A 27,192-nucleotide genomic window follows, 5' to 3' on the forward strand; every position below is an offset into this window, starting at 1 on the left:
TGCCACTGAAACACACATGCTGATCCTCTAGTTGCATATGAAAAAATTGGAGACACATGACAACTTACTTTCCAATGTGTTCTGTCAAAAATTACCTCTACCTTCCACTGATAACTCAAAATTTATAAAATAAGAAACTCTTTGACATAATTGTGCAATATGGTTTAAATCTCGTTTTAGGGATAGCAACTAACTATGAATCCAGATAGGTCTGGGGTCATAGGTTCAATCCTAGTTATTGCTTAAAACTTTGACAATAATGACAGTGACCTCATTAAAAGAGAGCAAATGAGAGAATAAAAGTTCAGACCACTCTCTTGCCACTGGGTTGGGAAATGCTCCTAAGGGCAGAAAATTCAACAACAATCAGCAGAATATTGATACAGAAACCACTGCATTAAAGGCATTTAATATGTATCCACAATATATGCAGTCATCCAAATTAAATATATTGATAATTTTCTTTGAAAAACATTCTAGCGGTAAACTATTCTCGCATTTGAATCTTCAAATGACGCTGCTCGGGAAAATAAGAATATATTCTACAAATCGAAGCATTGCATGTAATGTTGTAGGGAAAGAGGATAATCTGAAACAACAGTTCTGTTACTAAGGGTTTGATTTTGCATTGCTTTAGGACGCAAAAAACAATTGAGGTCAAACGTGTCCAAATCAAAACTACAGAACACGAAGACAGAGAGGAGTTCAAAATGACTATGTGTCAGTCCCAACTGACATAATAGAAGACAGCTAAAAACAGGCACATGGAAAAAGATGATGATGATTTAGCTACGTCATCAGCGCCCTAGCATTAAAGTTATACTGAAGATGATTTCCATAATCTATGTAAGGAGATCAATAAACTGGAAAACTATGTTTGATCCCACCACAGGAAACGTAAAGCAACACCAGAAATGTGAGGCTCAGAAAAGCCCGTAATAAAACCCCAGTGAGACACAGTGGGATAACTAAACGAAATCATGGAGAAAATACCTGTAAAGACGCTGTTAAGAAAGGGACCAATGAGTGTGGCTGGATGACAACTTAGAAATAATATGTGACACATTAAGATTGCACACCAAGTATTTTGGGAAGAATTCCGGACACCGCACAAAATTTTAAGACACAAACAATATTCGCCTTGTTATCAGTTAAAATAGAGGGAAGATCCTGTGGGATACCCAGTTCAAGCCTCAGGTCGGCAAGAGAACACAATCGGTTAAAAGATGTCAGCTTTGTCCCGCGTCTCTGACATACTGGGGGCTCCTCCCAACGTAAGAGCAAGCCGTGTGTCAGTGGGCAATATGTCCCACTCTAAGCCAAGTAAGGGCTACTTCTTCACACCATCGCAAGCGAAAGGAGGTGATCCATGGTCACACTGAAGTTTAGATGGAACGTAGTTTACTGTTCCTCACTTCCAGCCACTGGGACTCCCACCAAAATGTTGCCTTTCTGGTCACAAATGAAGTGACAGCCCACAGAGGGACTGAACAGCTGGCAGGAGGAGGAAGGGAGCAAGCCTCCTTAGCAGTAGCACCAGTGAGTTCATTACCCTAGATGCCTATGTGCCCTGGAACCCAGCACAAAATGATTTCCTTGTTTTGCCTGGGCAAGAAAAGGAGAGTGTCCTGCACTTGTTGCACCATCCAATCTGCTGGGTACATCTGTCCAACAGCGAGAAGGGCACTTTGAGAATTGGAGCAGATGATAAATTTTTTGTCACAGCACTGTCTCATCTGCTCCATTGCCCTCATGATAGCAAACTATTCCACATAATAAACTAAAACTGCTCTGGGAGCCCTATCCTGAGGACAGTGTCAGGGAACACGACAGAACAACCAAAAACATCTCTCTGCTTAGAAACATCTGTGTAGACAGTAATAAAATCTGGGTGGCTACGTAAAAATTCATTAAATTTAATTTTATAAACATGGTCTGGGGTACAATGCTTCTTGTAAATAGTTAGTTCTAAAAGCAATCTAGGCCTTGGTAGTAGCCAGGGGGATACCCTACTCCACCCCTGGCTTTGGACCTTAATGCCCCCCCCCCCCTGTAATAATTCAAGGCTCTCCCTTGCACAGATCCCAAATGGCCATGTTGCTTGTGGTCGATGATTGAATAGGCGTTCCAGTGGCAGCTGAACAATGTAACTGGATGCTGGCAATGTAGGAACGGACAAAGACCTATATGCGTGGCATACCACGAGAAGAAGACGTCCAATAGACAGCAGAGGCTCACCAGCCTCTGCACACAAACTAACAACAGGGCTCGTGTGGTAAGTCCCTGTTGACAACCTAATACCCTCGTGGTGAATGGCATCCAGCATTTTAAGGTATGATGGCCTTGCTGACCCATAAATCTGGCATCCGTATTCAAGCTGGGGTTGCACGAAGGCCTTATGAAGTTGGAGCAGACATGCTCTGTCGGATCCCCAAGACCTATGATTAACACATTTAAGGATGTTTAAGGCCTTGAGAAATCTCAGTTTCATTTCTTTAAGGTGTGGCAACCATGTTAACTTCTCATCAAAGATAAGACCCAGACACTTCACCTTTTCCTTAAAAATGAGATCAGTACCCCTAGTTTTAAAACGGGCAAATTAAACAGAGAGCAGGAACGATTAAAAGCAACACAAACTGTTTTCTCTAATGAGAATTTAAAACCTGTGGTGCGAGACCATTCCTCCAACCATCTGATCGTCAGTTGCAACAGCATGTCCAGAACTTAAGGTGACGGGACTGCTGGTGCTTACCGATCCACAGCTCAGGAACCCCGGGGTCGCCAAGCCTGTACCCAGCAAATGAATGCCGAGCCTCTGGGGGCACGTGGAAAAAGGGCTAAAACAACAACATACAGAAATGGAAGTCCAAAACTAAAAATTAAATGGACTTTGCCACATTGGTTTGGCGGGTAAAAGGTAAAAGACGGTCAACAGCCTGCCCGTCATTTGCTAAAACTGCCGATAACTCATGAGGGCAAACCCAAGTAGGAACATAAACGGTTAAAAATTGGGCATTCCATAAGGAAGAGGCAGGCAGTTACAACTTGGGCACAATGTGTACAAAGTGGTGGGGTAGCGCCACTTATCAAATGACGATGGCTAAAAAGGCAGTGCCCTATACGCAGCCTAGTTAAAATGACCTACTCCCGGCAGAAGGGCCGAGAGAAGGTTGTCCAAGCTGCTGGGAGAGGCTTAATACGCCCATGAAGGGAGGACCATTGACGATGCCAAAGGGACACTACCTCCTGACAGATAGCAACACAGAGACCATTGGAGGGACTGAAGTACGAGGACTGCAGCCTTGGAAGCAGTATCAGCAGGCTCGTTTCCTGGCAGACCAACATGACCAGGAACCCACAGAAATATCACACTGCTCCACCAAGAGTGAGCAGGTGACAGTTTTCCTGGACCAACTGCACTAAGGGATGGGTGGTGTACAGTGCACATAGACTTTGAAGGGCATTAAGTGAGGCTGAGCAGAGGACACAATTGAAAAGGCTGTGTTGCCGGATGTACTCCGTGGTCTGATAAATGGAGAAGAGCTTGGCTGTAAATACTGAGCAGTGTACCAGAAGCCAATGTCGAAAGACACAGGTGCCAATGACGAAGGCACATTCAACCCTATGGTCAGTCCAAGAGCCATCAGTGTATACAAAGGTACTATTGCGAAGTTCCATGCGAAGGTCGTGAAACTGAAGGTGATAGACCAAAGCTGGAGTAGTGTCCTTAGGAAGCAAATGAAAGCCAAGGTTAACATGGGCTGCTTCACAAAGCCAAGGTGGTGAAGGGTTCACACCCACCGGGAAAGTTGCAGGTAGTGTGAAGCTAAGCCGCTGTAGCAACAGCCGAACGGACTCCAGGAGGTATCAGAGAAGAGGGACGCGCCCCACACTGGCCATCACAGGAATCATTGAAGGAGGTGGCATAGGATGGGTGGCTACGCATGGCAGACAAACAGCACGCATACCTGCTGAGGAGGAAGTCACCGTGGTAGGACAGTGGTAGTTCAGCAGCTTCTGTTAAACTCTCAACCAGGCTAGTGTAAAAGGCACCCGGGGCCAAATGGATGCCACAATGGTGGATAGTGTTGAGACGGCATTAAGAGGGATGAAAGGGCAGACGCGTTAACAAAGCACCCATAGTCGTGTTTCGAACGGACAAGGGACCGGTACAAACAGAGGATGGTGTTCGATCAGCACCTCAGGAAGTACCATTCAGGACACGTAGGACTTTGAGGAACTGAGAACAGCGGGCTGCCAGGTAAGACACATGGGAGGACAAAGAGAGTTTCCTATCAAGCATGAGCCCGAGGAATTTTGTAGTTTCAATGAAGAAAAGGGCAAAAGGCCAAACATATAAAGATGGTGGGAAAAACCAATTACGTCGACAGAAATTCATACAGACGGTTTTGTCAGTGGAAAAACAAAAGCAATTGTCAATGCTCCACGACTAAAGACGATCAACACATCGCTGAAGATGCCGCTCCATCAGACAGGTCCATGGAGAACTGCAAGTGAGACAGGTCCATGGAGAACTGCAACAGATGGAAAAATCGTCAACAAAAAGGGAGCTGGAGATGCCTGGTGGGAGAAAAGCCATTATAGGATTAATGGTGACAGCAAAGAGGACAACACCCCAGATGAAACTCTGAGGCACACTGTTTTCCTGGATAAAGGTGTCAGACATGGCAGAACCCACACGCACCTTGAAAACTCAGTCTTTTAAAAATGCCTGAAGGAAACAGAGCAGGCAGCCATGGGAGCCCCACGTGCAGAGACTATGGAGGATACCAGTTCTCCTGGAGGTGTCGTAGGCCTTCTTCAAATCGAAAAACATAGCGACAGTCTGGGATTTCTGCAGAAAACCATTCGTGACATGGGTGGCCAAAGTAACAAAATCCACACTGTGCACTCGTCAGTAAATTGCGAGACTCGAGTCACCGTACCAGAAGGGCATTAATCATATGTTCCATCACCTAGCAAATGCAGCTGGTAAGAGAGATGGGGTGGTAGGTAGAAGGAACGTTTTTGTCCTTACCGGGTTTAGGTATAGGTATGATGGTGGCTTCAAGCAAGTGTCTGGGAAATGTGTCCTCTGCCTAGATGTGGTTGTATGTGTTAAGCAGAAAGTGCTTTACAGCAAGAGAAAGATGCTGCAACATTTGAATGTGGATGGCGTCTGGCCCTGGGGCTGAGGATTGGAATGAACTGAGAGCATGATCTAGCTCCCTCATAGTAAAGGCGGCATGGTAGAACTCACAATTTGGAGAAGAGAAAGGTTATCGCCAGAGCCTCCTCCGCTCGTTTCCCATGGATGAAGGCAGGGTGGGAAGAGCTCGAAAGTTCCGCAAAATGGTGGCCCAAGGTGTTGGAGATAGCACTAGGGTCCACGCTGATGTCGTCTGCTACTTTCAGGTTGGAAATTGGGGAATGGATCTTGATCTTAGTGAGCCATTGGAGGTTGGCCCACATGAGAGAGGAAGGGGTGAAACTGTTAAAAGAACTAGTGAATGAAATCCAGCAAGCTCTTTTGCTATGACACTTTGCACGTATCTGGTTATCATGAATGCAGTTTGCCATTAGGATGGTGGTTAAAAATGCGGAGAGCATCACGGCATGCCTCAGTCCACCAAGGGACTGGAACACGATTTGGTAAAGAGGAAGTGTGAGGATTGGAATGTTCTGCTGCGGTATGGATAATGTTTGTGAGAAATTCCACCTGGTCATCACAACTGGGAAAATCTTGCTCTTCAAAGGTCACCAGGGAGGACTAAAGCTGCCAGTCAGCCTTAGTAAGCTACCATTTGGGTGTGCATGCGGATAGAGTACAAGTCAGAAAATGGATAGCACATGGGAAATGGTTGCTCGAGTAAGCGTCAGAAAGAATGGAACACTCAAGACGATAGGCAAGCTGGCAGTGGAGAAGGATAGGTCCAAATGGGAGTGCAAGGAGTCGGAAAGGAAAGAGTATGCTCCAGTGTTAAGGCAGAAGAGGTTAAGTTGGTTAAGAATATCAGCCAAGATGGCACCTCTCTGACAGGTCCTGGGAGAACCCCAAAGGGGATAACATGCATTAAAGTCACTGAGTCATAAAAATGGGGGAGGTAGCTGCCCAATAAGCTGAAAGAAGTGTGCCCTGGTGACATCGAATGACAAAGGGACATAAATGGTACAGACGGAAAAAAATCAGGTAGGGAAAGGAAAGCTGAACTGCAACAGCTTGAAGCTGGATAGTCAGGGAGGTGGGTTGACTATGAATGTCATCCCGTATGAGCAGCATAATGTCCCCATGAGATGGAATGCTGACCTCTGGGAGAAGGTCAAAAAGAATTGGTAAGAAATGTGAAAGCTCAATGCGGGTGTGAGGGTGCAATTTCGTTTCCTGAATGCAGAGTACAAGAGGACGCTGTGATGCTAAAAGCAGCTGTAAATCCTCTTTGTGGCACCAAAGGCCGCGAACATTGCATTGGAAGAGTGTAATGATGAGAAAGAGACGAAGGGGTGTAACCTCGGTGGCTGCCCAGTGACAGTTGGTGAAGAGAGACTACGACAGGGCACAGAAGCAGGAGTATCCTGCCCCATGGGGTCCACAGAAGCATCAGCTTGATTGTGTTGTCGGTCTGTGGAGTCCAACACTGAAAAACAGTTGGTGGTGAGCACTGGCGACATGGAGGCTAGCCGGGTTAACGTATCACGTGGCAACACCATTGTAGAGGATCTTTGAGTTGGTGAAGGAGAAGACCTTTTACCTTTGGTGGACTTACTTGAGCCTTTCCAGTTAGAGGAAGACTCGGGTGTTGTTCCACTGGAGGAACGGAGGAAGTCTTCATGGGAGTACTCCTTCTGTCCTTTCTGGCCTACCGGTTAAGTAGCTGGTGGCTTCACCCCTTGAGGCAAGAGTTTGACGACTTGTTGCACAGCTGGATGGGGGGATGGCGATACTACATTGACACTGGGTGATTTCACTACCTCAGAACTGAATTTGAGGTTGCATGCCTGCGTGGCCATGCCCTTCATGGAGCGAGGGATAACAAGAGCAGAACTATAGGCGCCAGACAGGAGAACACAGGATTTGTTACTAGTCATTAACTTGCAAGTGACTGGGTAAGGCACTTTTTCCTTTACCCGGATCTCTTGGACAGCCTGCTCATCAAGATACAAGGGAAAATCCCAAGAGGAGTCGGCATGTCTGCCACTGCAGTTGATACTGCGGGGAGGAGGAGGCGGACAATCGCTCTTGTACGCATCCCTACCACAGATTACACATTTGGCTGGGTGTCGACAAGATGATCTCGTGTGGTTGAAATGATGACACTGGCAGCAGTGCATAGGTTTTGGAATGTATGGCCGAACTGTGATAATTTCATAGTCTGCTTTGATCTTGGATGGAAGCACAATTCTATCAAAGGTGAGAAAAAAGGGTGCGGGTGGGCAGTAAGGAGGGATCAACCTTTTTCATTACATGATAGACGGCAGTGACACCCTGATCAGATAGGTAAGATTGGATTTCGGCCTCGGTTAGACAGTCGAGCAGCCTGGTGTAAATTACACCATGGGAAGAATTCGAAGTTCTATGGGCACTGACATAAACAGGGCAGCCATGGAGCAGCGAGGCAGCAAGCATTTGTGCTTGAGAATCAGATGTAGTGTCCAAAATCCAAATGCCATTCTGTAAACGAGAGCAGGATTTCACAGGGCCAGCAATTGCATCAGCACCTTTCTGAATAATAAACAGATTTACCATGGCGAAGGACAAACCGTCTTCAGTACGTGAGACCATGAGGAACAGTCGTGCTGGGTAAGGGTCTTTGAATCATTAGCCTCATTACATTTACGTATCATAGATGTTGATTGGGAAGCTGACTGATTAATTGTGAGAAAATCCCCCATGATTGCCAGCATCTCTGATGGCATGCTCCTTCCAACTGGGGGCCCCCTTCACTAGGGGGCGCACCCACCTTAGGTGACTGTTCACACCTCAGGTTGCACCTCCTGAACACCTGACAGAGGGACCAATCAGCAATTTGGGAAGATTGCCTGAGCTGCAATCACCCCTTCCTGGCCCTGGCATGTACCAGGGGGTATGTGCGAACCCTACCTGTCAACCCAGAGCTGGGAATTACGTGTTACGCAGTCACCTGTTACAAGTCAGATGCATGGGCCGACCTTCAGGAGCACACAGGGAGGAAGAAGAGAAAGAGGAATCTCAAACGCCAAAGCGGAGGAACAAGAGGAGAAGGGAAACAGAGAAAGGAAATGGAGCAGAACATTCTCAATAACACCAGAGACATGTTCCCCAAGGGAGGGGAAAAAGAATAGCAAGAGGAAAAACATGCAGCACAGAAGGTAAAAATGCTGTAAAGACTGGGGCCCTGTGGTAGCCAAGCACAAACCCACCAAAGAGTGGTGAGCCCCCTGGGGGTCTGTTGCTAAAGTTAGAAGTGATGGGGATTAGTGAAATGAAATGTAAAGGGGCCAGAGAAGTCTGGTCAAATCATTGTAGGGTACAATATAAACAGTATCAATGAATGGTATAACGGGTATTGGCATGATTATGAACAGAAAGGTAGGTAACAAGAGTTACTATGAGCAGTACAGTTTTTCCACGACCGGTTTCAAAGCATAAAATTCCATATTAGGTGCCAACAAATAATTATGGGAACAAAAATGTGTGGTAGTTACAGGGTGGTGACTATTGAACTATATGAAAAAAAATGTAAATTAATTTGTACACACACTTTATTCAACATGTAAAAGTCAGTACAGATATTCAGATTTAGATTACGACATGTTTGATATGCCTGCCATCATTGGCAATAATGTGGTGCAGACAAATAGCAAAATTCTGCATGATCCATTGAAGTGCCTGAGCATCAATGATGTCAAAGACTCCTGAATGGCTGTTTTCAGCTCAGCAAAGGTCTTGAGGTTGTTGTTGTACACATTGCCTTTAATATAGCCCCACAAAAAGAAGTTGCCAGTGTTCAGATCCAGGGAATATGGCGACCAATCAAGGCCCATGCCAGTGGCCTCTGAGTACCCCAGAGCCAGAATGCAGTCGTCCTCAATGTGCTCCTCCACGACATCAAACACTCTCCTGCTTCGATGAGGTCATGCTCCGTCTTGCAAGAACCACATGTTGTCAAAATAGGAATGAAATCATCTACCGAAACCTTCACGTACCATTCGGTAGCCACCATGCCATCAAGAAATATCACACATATTATACCATAACTGGACACTGCGCACTACAAAGTCACCCACTGAGGGTGAAGAGACTTCTTGGTCATGAAATACAGATTCTCAGTCCCCCAGATGAACCAATTTTGCTTACTGATGAACCCATCCAAGTGAGCTAAACCAAGCCATGTGCATACATCATGCCCCGCAGCCGACCATCCATTTTGAACATCCTAAGGCAAACATTTCAGAAGTTATGACAATTTTATTTCATACAATTCCTGTATGTTCCCATAATTACTTGGTGGCACCTAAAGATAAAGTTTTAGGCTTTGAAACGAATCATGGAATAAATTAAGGAATCACAGGCAATTGAAGTGGATTTTTATTCTATAAACACATTCCTCAGCTGCTGATGTTCACTTGATTAAATCTTCTGTCATAGGTTTCAACTGTTTATAGCAAACATTCATTACCAAAATCACAAAAGAAAGACCAGGAGACAAAGAGAGATATCAAGTAGACTACATTATGTTTAGAGAAAGATTTAGAAATAAATCCTGGTCTACACAGGATATTCAGGTGTGAAACAGACTCAGACTATAATCTGGTAGTGATAAACAACAGATTGAAGCTGAAGAGAATGAAAAAGGAGTATATGAATAAAAGCAATACTGAAAATTTAGGATACAATGCTATTAAGGGGAAATTATCTGAAGCACTGAGAAACATCAAAAGTAAAAAATGTAGAGTAGTTTTGTGGAAGTGGAGAGAAAAGGAAAAAACAATTTAGATAGATACAGTGAAGACACAGTGAAAATCACAGCATGTGGACTCTAGAATTTTTCACTGGGAGCAATGGGACTGCAACAAGGTACTGGAAGATCTCAAAAGAGAGGGTTGACGACATGAAGCTGGTGCCTGGAACACTACGGTACCGGGTTGCTCGGAATCAAAGACAATGGAAACAGGCAACCATCCAGCAATGGAAAAAAAATCTATGATACATGTTACTTACCATGAGACTTCCAGACAAGTACTGCCATCACATTACCATAGAAGGCACATATGGATAAATGTGACAACTGTGTCAGATGACAGGTCGGACAAGTCACACTTGTAAACTGCCGAGCAAAATAATGTACATAAGAGTGGAAACTAAAACTGAAGATATACTGGAAAAAGAACAGTTTGGCTTCAGAAAGACAAAATGTATTAGATAAGCAGTTGTGGTGGTGTGTTTAATAATGGAAGGCAGATGAGAAAAAATAAGGATAGCTTCCTAGCATTTGTGGACCTAGAGGAAGCATTCAAAAATATAAAATGGAGTAAGTAGTTCACAATCTTTGGAAGACTGGGGGCTAAAGTAAAGAGATGGGAGAATTAATTGTAAATGTGCAAAAGCCAAGTGGGAGAAATAAACATGGAATGTCAAGACAGGGAAGTATTAGGGAGCGTGTATGGCAAGGTTGCAGCTTCTCACACCTGTTTTGCAATTAGTACATCAAAGCAACAATGAAATAGTGACAGACAATTTCAGAAGAGGAATAAAGTCGAAAGAGAACAGATAATGTTATGGTTCGCACACCACCTTGCCATAACCAAGGAAGACTTAGAAGATCTATTGTAAGGAACAGACAGTACAGGAAGCACAGAATATGGCTTTAGGATAAACAAAGCAAATATGAAGTCAATGCAGAGTGGAAGAAGTGATAGAATTCTCCAGTCTAGGAAGAAAGAGTACAGAGACAGGTTGCATTAAGAAAGATATCAGAAAGAAACTGACAAAGGTGAAGAAGGCTTTCTGCAATAGGAGAGCTCTGCAGCACATATTCCATTGGAAACAAAAAAGTTCCTGAATGTGTGTGTATGGAGCACAATGTGAAATACGTATCATCAGAAATCTGGGGAAGAAGAAATTGGAAGCATTTGAAAAATGGTTCTCTCAAGATGTGTTAAAAATTAAATGGCAAGATCAAAATGTAAAACGAAGTATTAAAAAGAATAAGTGAGTAACAAATTCTATGAAACAACATTACAAAAATGGACATAATAGCACAACTGCTACAGAATGCAGAAACAGTTAACTTGGTGCTGGAATGAACAGTAAAGGGGAAAAATAGCAGGCGCAAACATAGACTAGACTGCTGAAAACAGTTTACAGAGGATGTTGACTGTAGCAGTCATATAAATATATAAAGATCCAGGGAAGATAGGGAAAGATAGAAGACAGCAACGAACCATTAGAAAGAATTATGGAAAAAAGGGCATAAACCTAATTTAAATTCTATTAGTCTTATTACTTTTCTTTCTACATTAGTAAAGTTTACAATATAGTGTTACAATTTGAAGTAAGGCAGTCATATTCTGTTCTTTGTTTTCTTTTAATGCATTTAGTGAAAATAAACACATCAGGACCTGTCTATGTGATGGTGCACCACTTATGTGAAAGGTAAAGGTACCCAATAGAAGTGCTGATATTTTCTGTGAAATATCTGTAGGTGTTCCTTGTAACATATTTAGCTACAGAGAATGGGAGCACACATCCTTATTCTTCAGTTTCCAAACAGTTTATAAAGCTACTCAAAGAAATAGCCAACTTCCAATAATGAAAACATTTGTGAACTAAACTTTTATCGACAATACTACCAACAAAACAAAATTCATACAAGAAAACCAACAAATTATGAGACAGCGTCACTGATGAGTATTTATCTTCACAGACAATATATATAGTACTGCAGTGAAAATGACACACTAATAATTCCTTCCTCACAGCTGAGAGGAGACAGGTTGGGCAAGGCTCTCAGACCATAGAATGAGAGAGAGCCAATTGTAGTGAGGCTTCAGACAGAGCTTTGTGTACCCTCAACCTCATCAGAGTGTACACGTGGAAAAAGATAGAGAAAAAAATAATAATTTCCGAATTTTACAGTTAAAAACACACTTTTTCCTGGATGAAAGTACATTTTTTCTGTGTTAAATGACAACATACTTTCCCATGGAACTGTAAAATTCCCATAGAGCTGTCAAACTTATTTATCAATTCTTTGGATGGTAAAGGTTTTGTGCGAACCTCCTGACATTTTAGCAAAAACCTACATATTTTGGAGAGGTGTTCAGGACGCGAAGAGTGCATATTTTAGTATTATGAAAGTATAAACAAGAATTCCACAAAATACAGCACTTCAAAAGCACTGAAATTGAGATTTCACTGCCTGGTACACTTTTGTCAGCCAATCGTAGCTCGTGTCACATGATCGCCAGCCAATGACAGCAGATATTCGGACCATAAGACACACAATGTCGTCAGCAAATAGCAACATCACTGTTTAACTAGTGCAAACACACAAATAGGAAATGTTAATGATTTAAATTGATATATATGCAGTACAGTTACAAGAAAAGCTAAGCTCTCACATATAATACTGGTGGTCAAAAATTTTTTGCAGTTTTTTTTTTTATGAGGGTGTGGTTATGCATGATCCTAAAAGCACAGTTTAAAGTACAGCTGATGAATTTTTCTGACAAGCAAAATTATAAATTTCACTGATGTGGACCAAACATTTCATGGGTTACCTGGCTGAATACATGTTCCGTCGATCACTTCTATTTTTCCACAGAAAAGCCAATTAAATGTGAAATTGCTCAAGACCTCATCTCATACTTCTTTTTGGAAGGATGATAACTTTATTTGCCATTGTCACTGATAATTTGTAATCTACGAAAGAACTAAAATAAATATGAAAAACTCACCTTGAAGATTTGTCTTTTTTAGCACGTGTTACCCTTTAAGAAACATCAAAGACAAATGTCACAGATAAATTATAAATAATGGCATAAATCGCTTGTCTTCTGGGTCCAAAACTTTTCCAAGTGACTGGTCCCCATAGTGTTAAGTTTTGAATGTGAGTCAAACATTCTGTGATTTAAGAAATTCATTGCACTCCCTCAAACATAACACAATTCATCTTGCTTAAAAGGAAATTTACTTTGAAAACTAAAGCTTCTCACACCACCATTTGTAATATTTTTCCACAAACTTTTAGAATTGCAAACAGTTGTGATGTCATGCTCATCGAAAGCAGTTTGTTGTTACAAAGTACTGCATGGGATTCGTGCTAAAGCTTTTGACACATTTCACTGTCAGCAGAGAAATGTGCAAGCACTGTGTTTTGTTGTTGTAAATTGCACATTTTCTATGCAACTAAAGTTTTATTTTGGTGTTATTCTCTCATTTATAGATTCATTGCTGCATTAAGTTCTTACCAGCTAAAATTACAAAAATTTAACTGAGAAATAAAACAATAAAAAATTTCCAGATTTCTAAAAATTCAAGGTTCTCCCTGGATGAAAAAATTCCTGGGTTTTTCCCAGATTTTCCAGTTGTCCCGAAGTGTATAAACCCTGCTCAATATAGATGGTGCCTTTTTACACTGCCTTTTCTATTAAACCTTCTCCCAACCTTCCCTCTCCTCTCCCAAGGAGAAACTATTAATGCCAAGAGCCAGGTAGTGAGTCACTCTTTTATATGTGTGTATCAGCAGTAATACACATTTCACCTACTGAATGTAAGTAATGGTCAGTAATTCAGACTCATAATTTATTACATACTACACTCATGTTCATAAATTAAGGATGATGCTGATACTTGCTGAAACAACGCTCTGGTGGGTGGTTTGTGGGTTTAAATCACCTCGGGGTATGACCATGCGGTGCATTTGACCTTCGGTCATCGCACGGTGGCGCTGGCAGCAGTCACATACACAGAGGTGTGTTGGTGCATGTCAGAGTACGGTGCACCAAGTAAGTGCGCAGACGTTTTCAGGCATGCTAATGGTGACTGTGTCTTGAAAATGGCTCAAATAACACATATTGATGATCTTATTTGGGGTAGAGTACTAGGGCGACTGTACTCTGGTCAAACACAGGAGGTCGTAGCACAGGCCCTCTGTGTGCCACAAAGTGTGATCTCAAGATTATGGCAATGATTCCAGAAGACAGGAAACGTGCCCAAGCGCTACAGTACGGGATGTCCACAGCGTACGACACCACAAGAAGACTGATATCTCACCATCAGTGCTCACAAATAGCCACAGAGTACTGCAGGTAGCCTTGCTCAGGACCTTACTGCAGCCACTGGAACAGTTGTCTCCAGATGCACAGTCTACAGATGACTGAACAGACATGGTTTATTCACCTGGAGACCAGCAAGGTGCATTCACTGACCCCTGGTTACAGGCTGGTGTCAAGAACACAGTACATGGTCATTGGAACAGTGGTCCCAGGTTAAGTTCACCGACGAGTCCAGGTATAGTCTGAACAGTGATTCTCACCGGGTTTCCATCTGGCGTGAAGCAGGAACCACATACCAACCCCTTAATGTCCTTGAAAGGGGTCTGTATGGAGGTCGTGGTTTGATGGTGTGGGGTGGGATTATGATTGGTGCACGTAACCCCTGTATGTCTTTCACAGAGGAACTGTAACGGGTCAGGGGTTTTGGGACATCATTTTGCACCAGTATGTCCATCTTTTCAGGGGTGCAGTGGGTCCCACCTTCCTCCTGATTGGTGATAACGCACGGCCCCACCGAGCTGCCATCATGAAGGAGTACCTTGAAACAGAAGATATCGGGCGAATGGAGTGGTCTGCCTGTTCTCCAGACCTAAACACCATCGAGCACGTCTGGGATGCTCTCAGTTGACGTATCGCTGCATGTCTTCAAACCCCTACAACACTTCAGGAGCTCTGACAGGCACTGGTACAAGAATGGGAGGCTATACCCCAGCAGCCGCTCGACCACTTGATCCAGAGTATGCCAACCCATTGTGTGGCCTGTGTAAGTGTCTGTGGTTATCATATCCAATATTGATGTTGGGGTACATGCGCAGGAAACAGTGGCGTTTTGTAGCACATGTGTTTCGGGACGGTTTTCTAAACTTATCACCAATACTGTGGACTTACCAATCTGTGTCGTGTTTATTCCCTATGTGACTATGCTATTAGCGCCAGTTTTGTGTAGTGCCACATTGTGTGGCACCACAATATGCAATTATCCTTAATTTATGAGCACGAGTGTATAATAAGAAACGAATTATTCCTATTGCAGGAAAATGTAGTAAACTTACAACGCATGTGACAGCCTTTCGGTGTCCAACAAAATCCTTATCTTTCCGCCATCCCTCACGTTCAACAATTTGAGCAGTGGGACCTCCACCGTTCATGGCGTGTGCTGATACTAAGTATTGACCATCTGGTGACCAGCTGAGCCTCAAGACGTGTGTTGTACCTCCACACTAAAAATTTAAGAAAAAATACAAATAAATAAAACAAAATTGAACTGACATGTTGTAAGCACTTTGTAACACTACAATTTACAGTATTATTAGACTAAATATAATATATTAAAATATTTTTTCAGTGATGAGAAAGCAAGAAATAAGATACTAAATACGTACCTCACTGAGAACACCACTTTATACAGTGGCAAGCAACACAACTTAGCACACAATGAAGTTCTAAGTCTAATACTAAGTTCACTGAAATTTCAGATAATCACTAGGTCCACACCTGTTATCACACTTCCAGAAACAGAAGCAATAGCAGCTTTTTCAGCTAACCTTTTGTTGTATGTTAGAATTTTGGGTGAATACTAGAAATGGCTAAAGGAAGTATGTTATTGTGAGCACAATTTTGTGCCAATACAACTGGTCACTAAATATGTCATCTCCCCTCACTGACTCAAACACAATAACACTACTGTGTACTGGGACAGAGCAAGTGGGAGCTGCAAATGCACAGACATGTGACAGCAACTGACTGGTGTATCAAATTTATGTTTTCCAGTATTTTATGTGATATGCAGTTCTCCAGTTCATTAACAAGGGTCAATTCTATGTCAATCTTGTAAATATTTTCTGGGATAGTTTTATTTTGCCCATCCTGTGTAATGGCCAGTGCCAAACCAGTTTGTGGAAGCAGTTTTGTGAAGCAGTTAGGCAGTTCTCTATGATGTTCTTTTTTGTGTGTACACTTCTGTACGAAAGTTTTCCTACCTATCTTACTAAACCGTGAAATGCGGCATAATAGGAAGTGTTCACAAGTGGTTAATAAACAAAACATTTATTTAATGACTAAATTACTACAAAAGAAAAGCATGAAATGGTCTTAAAATTAACAAATATTCGAGAGAGTCACTGATGTGGTGGCACTAAACTAAGGCATGGCACACTAGAACTAGTGAACATCGAACAAAGTCACTACCTCGTCCCTGAGTATTGCCAGTACAACAACGAATTTTTACAATGCAATGCACAGAATTAATTGTCTCTTGCGGAAGACGTGGTCTGGACAGGATTTGAACAATGAGTGTGCCAGCAGTGACAGGCACAACTCGGCATTCTAATAGCACTCATGTGGGTACTAATATGCGCCAATCAGAACGTCCTGTGGCACGAGTCACTGATTTACTCACTGGGCTGTATAGACGATGTAGAGATGGTGTGGTGCGGATGAGTCATGAAACTCAAGCTGAAAGTTTCAGAGCAAAGCACGTTACCACATAGTGTGTTCGGTCCACTGCTGTCGCTGGGCCAAAGCCAATGTGATGCCACGAGGAGAAGGGCAGGACTAAGGGTGGGGCTAGATCAGTGAACACCTTGGTAGGAACTGAGCTACTGTCCTGTAGCCAGCGACTGTAGTAGGAAGGTATCCGGTCACACGACAGAATCGACAGCTTGTGGCGGAAGTATACGCACAAAGAAAGAAACTTGCTGTGTTAGGAGACAGTCATAGTGAAGTAGGAATGTACAGATATGCTAAGACACATGTGCGGGGAAGGACTGCCACACGAGGGCCCACCTGCCCCTCATGAGAGTGGAGCTCAGATGGTGAGCGAGTTGGTGATGGTGAAGGCTGCTACCAATGGCGGGGTATGGGGGGTGGGGGGTGAGGTGTGGGGACTGTGTACTGTATCAGTGTTGAGGCCATGAGCAGAGCGGTCAACACTGCAGGTCTACAGGTGTCGGGCATGCAATGGAGGCGGGTGCCAGGTGTTAGGATGCTGGGTGTGAGGTGGGTGGGGTGGCTGGCGGTCAAGTGTGCTAGTCCACTCCATGACAGCAAACAGTGGTGCAGTACCATCAGTGGGCCCAAGTGGTGAGTAACCTGGTGAAGTGCAGGGTGGAGAGTGCGGGGCCAGCCTGAGCTGTGTTCAGTGCTGTGCTTGCAGCAGTGGGCAGGCGCAAGGCGCAGTTGCCAGCTTGGGGCTGTAGAAGCAAGAGCGCAGAGGTGTTGCCGGGTGGCTGCGAGGATAGGCTGGCAGGCCGATAGCAGACTCTGGCCATTGACAGCACATGCGCCACGCACTGTGAGCATGAATGGCTTGGCTGGTGCCTCCAGTATGAGGATGAGCAGCAGCTGAGGGTGTGGTGCTGGAAAAGGATGAAATAACGCTATTGCAGAAGTTGCATGCAGCATTGGTGGTGGCTGGGGGATGGGGGATGGGAGGGTGGGGGGCTGGATGGGAGGATGTTAACCTGCTGTCAAGGCAAAATTGCCAAGTTAGGCATAGGCTGTAGGACAGGAATAGGAGCAGGGACATCCTACATGTCAAGGGTGCTGATGTCTGTGTTGTCAACTACCAGTGGGTCAGGGATAGGGCCAGCACTGATGTAGCATGGTGGGTTTCCCACAGTGTCCTTGGCCGTAGTGTGGTAGGCTAGCATCTCGAGGTCTTTGGTGGCGGGACACTTGTCATGGTGTCAGCACTGGCATTGGCAGCAGTGGCACCACTGCTGTTGGAAGTGATCGCCTATGAGATTTGCACAGAGATGGCAGTTGGTTGGTTGGTTGGTTGGTTCGGGGGAGGGTACGAAGTGGCAAGGTCATCGATTCAATCAGATTAGGGAAGGAAGTCAGTTGTGCCCTTTCAAAGGAATCAGAACAACATTTGCATAGAGTGATTTAAGGAAGTCATAGAAAACCTAAGTCAGGATTGCCGCGCGTGTGTTTCAACCATCATCCTCCCGAATGCGAGTCCAGTGTGCTAACCACAACACCACCTCACCCGGTCAAAGATGGTAGTCAGACTGGGCTGCATGAGATCAGGCAGCATATAGGTGGGCTTCAGTCTATCAATCAAACTGCTGGTAGGGGTGCCATGAAGATGTAGGATAAATGTCTTTGAGTCACACTTCAGGACCTAGTCTGGGCGTGGCAGTGCGTGCGAAGTGGGAGCTGACAAGGGTCAATGCACAGAATAGCACGAGACAAGGTTTTTATGAATGAATCCTTTACATCTGCCATAGTGCTTGTGGACGGACGGGCAGTGGGGTTGGCAGCAGATGAGCCATGCAATCCTGCAAGTCAATGACAAACCCGGGGATGACGTCATCCATGAGCCAGTTGGCAGGCTCCAGGAAGTCGTTCAGCACAGCGAGAGGCTAGCTGTAAATGAGGTCAGTAGCTGATGTCTCAAGTTTAGCCCTGTGAACAACAAGGAGGCTGATAAATACCAGCACCATGACAGTATTCCGCCTGCTGTTATGATAGCTGAGTGTATGCTTCAAACTGGTGAAACCGTTCCATCGAGCCATTGGCAGCTAGGTGGTAGCTCAATGTCAGGTGCATTTCAGTCCCACAGAAGTCTGTCAGGCACATGTAAATAGGCACTTGTAGTCCACTGTGATATAGCACGGGCAGCCAAAACGGGCAACCACGTGGAGACAAAGGTGGTGGTTACCGTGGTGGTCATGATGTCGAGTATTGGCATTGCCTCAGGGAAGCTGGTGAATCTGTCCACCAGTATGAGAGGCAACGGCAGCAGTCAGAGAAAAGTAGATGGTTGTCAAAGTCCACACGAACATGCACGAAGTCTGGAAAAATGGTAATGTGGACATCTACATGGGGCCAATATTTACGCACTGACAGGTGAGGCGTGTGCAGGTTCAACTCTTACAGTCCCTCTGAATACCTGACTACACAAAATACTGCATCACCAGAGCAACAGACATGTAGACAGTGGAGTGCATCACATTGTCTAACAGGTAGAATGTGGGCTTTCAGAAGGCAGCGGGCAAGAATGGGAGTGGTGAGCCAGTGGATACATCACACTAGTTGCTGTTATTTGAGCAGGAGTGGATGTACACTGAAAGTGGAGTCTGGATGCAGCATCTAGGCAAAGGTGGGTGAGTTTCAGGTCTTGCTCTTGGTCATTGCTAAGTGCCTCTTATTCCAAGGATGAACTGACAGTGCAGATGCGGCTGAGGCAGTTGGCGATGACAATACCAGTCAATACCAGTGACATGGCATATGTCAGTAGTAAATATGGAGTGGAATGACAGCTGCTGGAATTGATGTGGGGAGCACAGATCAGTGTTTTTTTGACAGGGAAGACGTTATAGATTTGTGGTCAATGAATACCATGAAGTGATAGGCCTTCTCAAACAGCTGGAAATATCTGATTGCCTTGTAGATGGCAAGGAGCTCCCTTTCGTGTGTGCTCCAATGCTGTTGAACAGCAGAGAGCTTGCTGGAGAAGAGAGTGAATGGCTGCCAGATGTAGTCAGTGTGCTCCTGCAGGACAGTGCTGATGAGTGTCTGGCAGGTGTAGACCAAGATGGCAAAGCAGGGCAGTGGATTTGGGGTGGGCCAATGTGTCTGCCAGGTTGCTCTTTGTGGTGTAATTGTCTTCCATTTGCGGTGTCCACTGCACCAGCTTGTTTCCCATTGTTTTGACCACATGAAGGGCAGCACTGAATGAAAATCTCTTGCATATCAGCAGTATTTCTCAGATGGCAGCAGAAGTAGTTTAAAATGCCAAGGAAGTGGCAGAGGTCCTTGAATGTCACCGAGCATAGGAAATCGAGGACAGCTTGTACCTTGTCAGGCAGGGTCACCAGCTGGCAGTGGAGATGATAATACATAGGAATACCACTTCAACTGGCACCACGAATGCACTTTGCTGTTTTGATGATCCTGGAGGCATTCAAAAATACTCCAGAGGTGCTTGTGATGTTCCTCGGGAACACTGAAAAAACGAGCAAGTTGTCCAAGTAAGCAAAACAGCATTCAAGCATCAAAAGACGCCGTCCATGAATGCTGTAATGTTAGGCAGCATTATGGAGGCCACAGGTCATAAAGATGGTCTCTTAGAGACCAAATGTTGTGATGATGGTGGTCTTTTAAATGTCCTTGGTTGCAACTAGAAATAGGGGTGAAAGCCTAGACACAGTTGATTGTGCCAAAAATTGTAGCCCTAACTAGTACTTTGTTGTTGTTGTTACCAATCAGGGATGGTAATCACTGCATAGGTGCCAGGAGACATCCCCCTTCTAGGTAAGGTGGGGGGTGGACACCCACAGGCTCTTTGCACAATGCAATAGGCCAGCAATGAGTAGCTCATCAAACTTGGCCTTGGTGACCTGGGTGCGGTGGTAGGGGCTTTGACTGGCAGAAGATGGGTGAACCAGGAGAGGTGTTGGTGTAGTGGTCAGTTGAAGTGCAGATCTCCCTTGGTGCACTGAATGAGTTTGTGAGAGCAGGAAATTGTGTCGGGGGTCAGCTCATGGGCCAGAATATTCCACATGCTTCACACTAGAGAAAACAGCAGAATGAGTGACGCATTTCGTTGACCTCCCAGTATCGCTTCCAATGAGATAGTCGCTGGCTACGTCAGGGAGCAGATGATAGTGCCTGATGAAGTCCACTCAGATAATGGGTCTGTAACAGCAATGTCAGTGAAGATCCAGGGAAGGTTCTGTTACAGGCCATGGTCTACGATATGACGATATATGCTGCGGCAATGGTAGAGATTTACTGCCATCAGGAGAATAGCTGAGGCAGCACCATTGCCCCATATGAGCTTCTGCAGGAAGCAACTTGGACCTGGTATCTATCAGGAATGGCATGGCAGAGCAACCATTGCAAACAAACAAGTGCTGGGAGACCGAGCAGCAGCTGGGCACACCTTATCCCAGCAGCTGTATGGGTCTGAGTGCCAAGAGTAGGGTTCCCTGTAGTTTGCAGCATCTGGGCTGAAGTGTTCGTGGTATCAGCAGAGGCTGGCCATATTGCTAGAGGTGTCAGCAGAACGGTTAGAGCTGCAGCAGTTGTTGTAGCCGTCACTGCATCTGTGGCTGGGGCTGCGGTGATGGCAGCGGTCAGGGTTGAGGTGAGTCACAGCTGCCTGCAGCATTGCCACATTGGCACTGAGTCAGGTGAGGATGTCGTATACCTACAGTTGCTAGGCAATGTGTTGCAGGTCGGCTGGTGGTGTCATTAGTAGCAACTCAGGGATCCTTTTGATGAGGGTGGCAGCGATGTCACAGCTGTCTGTGAAACTATATATGATTCCAGAGATCTTTCTAAGTCTCAAGCATCTATAATGTATAGTGCAGACTCAAGTGATGAATGAAAATGTTTACCTAGGCCGGAATTCAAATCCAGGTCTGATGCTCACTAGGCAGGCACAGTGCACAACAGCACAGACTACCCTGGCATGCCTCCCTAGCAATCCACATTCCCATTCATATCTCAGCCATGAATGGCAGTGGCAGTACATGCAGAGGTCTGTGTGGGTATCGGCATGGAGTCTAGTGCTGGGAGCTGGGCCACCAGTGGTCGCATCTCCATGAATTGCACACACTGATTCGTGTTGCAGCATTCAGCTTCGGGAGCATGCAGTCAGCTCGGTGATCATGTCACATGGCTGGAGTGGCAGTAGCATGAGACAAGGTGCAGTTGGGCCAGTGATGGAAGCTTGGTGGCTAAATTCAAACTCTAATAGTACTCATTTGGGCATCAACACAGATGGAATTTCCCATGGCGTACATCACAAATTTACACACCGGGCTGTGTAGAAAGTGTAAAGACAGCATGGCATGGGGGAGTCTTGAAACTTGTTGATGAGATTCTTGGTGCAAAGTGCATCACCATGTGGATTATTCATAGTGGCATTGTCATGGGGGCTGTAATCGATATTGACTCCACAAGAAAAAGAACAAGACTGAGGGCGATGCCAGGTCAATGGAAGCCTTGCTAGGAACCAAGCTACTGCACCACACCAATGCCAGTGACCATAACAGGCAGCTATCTGCTTGCACAACAGAACCAACAGCTTGGGGTGGAAGTAAGTACACAAGGAAGAACCTCACTGCCTTAGCAGATGGCCACAGTGAGCTAGGAACATAGGGAAAATCTAAGATAGATGTGCGGTGAAAGGCCACCATGCTTCTAAAGATAGAAACAAATAATCAGAAAACAAACTCAAGGAATTATTCGAAAATATTTAGCAGACAGGATTACTACAAAATATTTAGCAGACAATTACAATGGTGTGACTCTCCAATATTAATGTAAAAAGATAAAAATAATAAGATGGCCCAAAGCGACTGGAAAAATACAGAAATTTTAGCAGGGACATTAAACAAGTTACTAAAATGTAAACTACTGCAAATAAACACAGATACTCCTATTAAAACACCAGTAGAAAATATAAACCCATACACAATCCATGAAGTCTACAAAGCTTTGAAAGAGCTCAAAAACTATAAAGCAAGTGGAGAACACCAAATATTAGTGAAACTTTGGAAATATGCAGTAGAATCAGTGAAGATATCGCTACACCAATACACAGAGAAAATCTGCAACAACAAAGAACTATCTGAACATTGGACTGCAGCTATAGTCCAATCACTACACAAAAAAGGAGACAAACAAAATCCACACAACTGCAGAGGAATGATAACACATATGAAGTCAATAGAAGAATTTTATATAATCTTTGTAAAGATCAACTTCAACTGGAACTAGGATAATGCCAGGAGGATTTATGTCTTGGAGAAGCTAGCCAGAACAAAAAATCAATTTGAAATTGGTAATGGATTATTATAAAGGAAGGAAAAAAAGCAGGAAGCTGTAACCTTGGTAAACTTCAAAAAAGCTTATGATTATATTCACAGTTCTTCAATGATGAAGATACAAAGGAATTTGAGATGCCATCCCAAATTAATAAATATGATAAAATTAACTCAAAAAAACACCAACTCTAAAGTAAAGTTCAGAGGAGAAACATCTGAGCCATTTATGATTAAAATAGGGTTAAGACAGGGAGACAGTTAATCACCATAATGGTACAAGGAAAATGCTCAAAACATAAGAACTGGAACCAAGAAAGACCAAATAAACTTAAACAGCTTGGGATTCACAGATGAGTTGGTGTTCCTAGTTAATAACAGTCAACAAGACAGAAATCCAATAACAAGCCTACAAAATAACAACAATCAATAGGATGCCAGACACCATTCTAAAAGACTGAGCAGATCCACTAGTAATCAACCACATAACAGTAAATAACAGGAAAGTAAAAATAGAGAAATAATTTAAATACCTAGGAGAAATTATAACACACAAAGATGAGAAACCTGCATGGGAAGAAAGAGCTAATAAAATGATAACATTTTTTGGGACATTGTCATAGGAGAAACAGTGACCTTTATAATATTATAATTTATTTCAGAACACACACTTGTGCTCACATTTAAGTTGTCTATTTTTATTTTCAGATGGCCACTTCAATCTTCTACGAGATCGTCTTCAAATCTTAAATTTCTTGATGACCATAAGAACCGTTAGCAAGGTGCAGGTCCAGATGCGCTAGCATGGAGAACACTGCTCAAAAAGCTTAAATTTAACATGATCTACATACAACAAAAAAAGTCTATCAATCAAGGCTTAAAACATTACACGATGGCGATTCAACAGAAATGAAACTCCTTTCAAAGTCACTTAGAAAAGTAGAATTGACATAATCCCAAAAGCAGGGAAAAAATACCCAGAACGTGTATTAATAAGAAATATCAAAAAGACGGACAATGGCAGATTGCTTCAAATAAAGTGATGTACAATGAATGGGAGCCAATTACAGACACTATATGGGAAAAAAAGAATCTCTCTTTTTTGGTCACAGGTGTGAGGACCCCTGAAAAACATAATATGATTCAAATTAAAAACAGACAAACAATATAAAATACAAAGAGTATTTACAGATGAGGAATGATAAAAAAGGTTGGAGCACATGAAACGGTACTGGGCAATTCGGAAAGAAAACTTATTGATGATGATGATCAGAAAATTTCTGACTGAAGTGGTCCAATGAGGCCACAAAAGCAGAACAAGGATACGACACATTAATCTGTGTTTAGTTCTATAGTTTCTATTAAGTCCCAAACCTCTCACTGAGCAATGACAATGTTCCAGCTTCAACAGCTAAATATTTAATAAATTCTACATACTACTCCTGTCATGACCTGACATCTTAAAATGATTTCCTTTAGTTAATAGCAATTTTGAAGCAGTAGGTTTAGATGTGGACAGGAAGGTATGTCAGAAGTATTTTGCAAGTTTTCTCCAGTGCAAGAATAACAGCAATTTATTATTATTATTATTATTATTATTACTACTAACTTGATTGGCCACAATGAACCACATTCCATGTTCACTTTCTGTTTGAAGATTGGACTACTTGCTTTTTGTGCACAATCCAGTATTTTTCATTTGTTCCAAACACAATTTTCTTAACTCGTCTGAAATATCTACCAGTCTTCTGTGCATCATTTCTGCTGAAAATTTATTATTCATAAGGAGAGTGTTAATTTTGTTTTTGTTCTCTGCATCAGTAATTCTAAGTCTGACTGCTTCAAGATCTTGTTGAATTTCTTTCGTCCACTGTCCTCCTGTCTTCTTTCCGAGACTTCTCATCACTAGTTGTTTTAAAATCCTGTTATCAGGCAGTCATAAGACATAAATTGTCAGCAAACCCAGGGACATGGATTTTCTTTTTGCCAGATTGTCATGATGTAATCGAGGGCCACATTGGAAATCAAAGGGGACAATCCATCACCTTGTCTGAGTCCTGTTTTTATTGTGAAAGCTTTTGACATTTCTCCTCTAAATTTGACCTTTGAATTTGTGTTAGTTAAAGTTAGCTGAATGAGTTTTCCCAGTGTGGGATGGCGGCCATATGATCCAAGGATTTTTAGAAGTGTGGTTCCTATGAACACTATTATACGTTTTTTTTTTTCCAAATCTATGAATGGGATGAATAACTGTTTGCTTCTACACTTGTAACACTCCATTATTAGTTTCAGGCTAAGAATTTGGTCTGTGCACCTTCTGTATGGTCGAAATCATCCTTGGTATTCTCCAAGTTGTTGTTCCAGAATGTTTTTGATCCTATTGTAAATTATGCAGGAGAAAATTTTGTATGTGCAGTCCAGAAGGTTTATTCCTCTTTAATTATCTTTTTTTTTAAAAAAATGATGGATGGATTTGAATTTTAAAATTTTCCCGGCTGCAAGCCCAAAATTTGTTTGAACAATAGATGTATTATTCCTGAGGTCCGGTGCTCTGGAATTTTCTCTGTGATCCACATTTCAATTAGATGTTGGTGGAATTTATGACCGCACATTTTCCAGCATTCTTCCAGATTCCTGCAAATACATAGTCTTCACCACATGCCTTGTAATATTTTTGTTCCTGAATTGCACCTCTACCTCTTTGATAGTTGGAGGGTCTATTAGCTCTGGGGTGGTTAAAATACGTGCTTCAGTGTCTACTTGAAATGTTTCCAGTGGGCCATCACAATTTAAAAGTTTATTGAAAGTCTCTGCAAGGATCTCTGCATTTTCTTGATTACTATGCCCCAACTTTCCTGACTTATCTCTCAGCAGCAATGTTGGGAACTCTTGCTTTTTAAGATATCTCCCATAGGTTTTGTAATAATCTCTCGACTGTTTCTTCTGGAAGTTTTCTTCTATCTTCTCTATGGTATTTTAAGATGTTTGTGTTTTGTCTGTCTGATGATTTTATGATTTGACTTTCTTTGCTTCGTAAGTTCCAGATGTGATTCTTCAGACTTTTGGACTTGATGCTTTATCCAAGCTTGGTGTCTTCTTTCTAATGCCTTCATTCCACCACTCATGTTTCTTCCTAGGATTTATTGGAGCCAACTCTTCTGCTATGGATTTTAATTTAGTTGTTAATTCTACTAGCGTATTATAGTTGATAGATCCTTCACCTGATTTCCTAGTGTATTTCCTCATTTTTTGTTAAGATGGTTGGGTTGAATTTTCTTCTAGTTTTTTTCTGAGATCTTTTTTTTACCATTGGTGTTAATTTTATTTTGATCTTCAGGACATAGTGGTCTGACCCTGAGTCTTCACCTCTTAAAACTTTGACACTGTAGATTTCACGATGGTGAAATTTACCCATAAATATACGATCCAGTTGCCATTCCCTCTTTATTATTAATAATAAGAACCAAAATTTTTAAGTTCCATATGTATACATATGTTAAAACAAGAGTCTGGAAGCCACTCACTGAAGATTTTGTAATGCATTATTAGATGACACACTTCTCGCAAGCTCAACTGGAATCTGATTCAACATTTGGGTTTTATCTGAATGCCAAATAGGTATTTTCGACAAAGGCGACACACAGAGATTATGTAAGGAAATTAAAAGTAGGCATTCGGATTCTGGGGGTCTACAGCAGTGTGCGAAGGATGAGTCAGAGCATCCTGAAACCTACCTTAAGCAAGCAACAAATAATTTGATAAACAAACAGAGAGCTATACTTGAAAACTTAAAAACTAACTGATGTAATGAGGAAGAGGAGGCTGAAGTTTTTTGGACATATATTCAGAATCGATAACAACAGACTGACCAAGTGGATATTCACATTACTCAATAGCTACAAATCCAAGCCCGCATAGTTCATAAGAGATTGAAAAGGACATAGAAAATGCTGGAATTGCAACAGACACAATAGAAAACAGAACATATTTCAGAAAGGCAGTTCAAAATGCAGAATTTCAGGAGAGAAAGAAAACAACTACCGTATTTACTCGAATCTAAGCTCCATTTTTTTTCCGGTTTTTGTAATCCAAAAAACCGCCTGCGGCTTAGAATCGAGTGCAAAGCAAGCGGAAGTTCTGAAAAATGTTGATAGGT

General features: G+C 43.0%; 1 protein-coding gene across 3 annotated transcripts in view; it reads right to left on the reverse strand.

Annotated features, from left to right (window-relative positions):
- LOC124711634 (protein HIRA-like) overlaps window positions 1-27,192 on the reverse strand; it is a 237,620-nt gene that overhangs the window by 135,984 nt on the left and 74,444 nt on the right. For all 3 annotated transcript variants that reach the window (XM_047241819.1, XM_047241821.1, XM_047241820.1), the window contains one exon: window positions 15,309-15,476. In XM_047241819.1, the coding sequence (XP_047097775.1) occupies window positions 15,309-15,476 (168 nt within the window). The remainder of the gene's footprint in view (window positions 1-15,308; window positions 15,477-27,192) is intronic.

Source organism: Schistocerca piceifrons, chromosome 8 (assembly GCF_021461385.2).
Source record: "Schistocerca piceifrons isolate TAMUIC-IGC-003096 chromosome 8, iqSchPice1.1, whole genome shotgun sequence".
In the NCBI taxonomy this organism is placed as follows: domain Eukaryota; kingdom Metazoa; phylum Arthropoda; class Insecta; order Orthoptera; family Acrididae; genus Schistocerca; species Schistocerca piceifrons.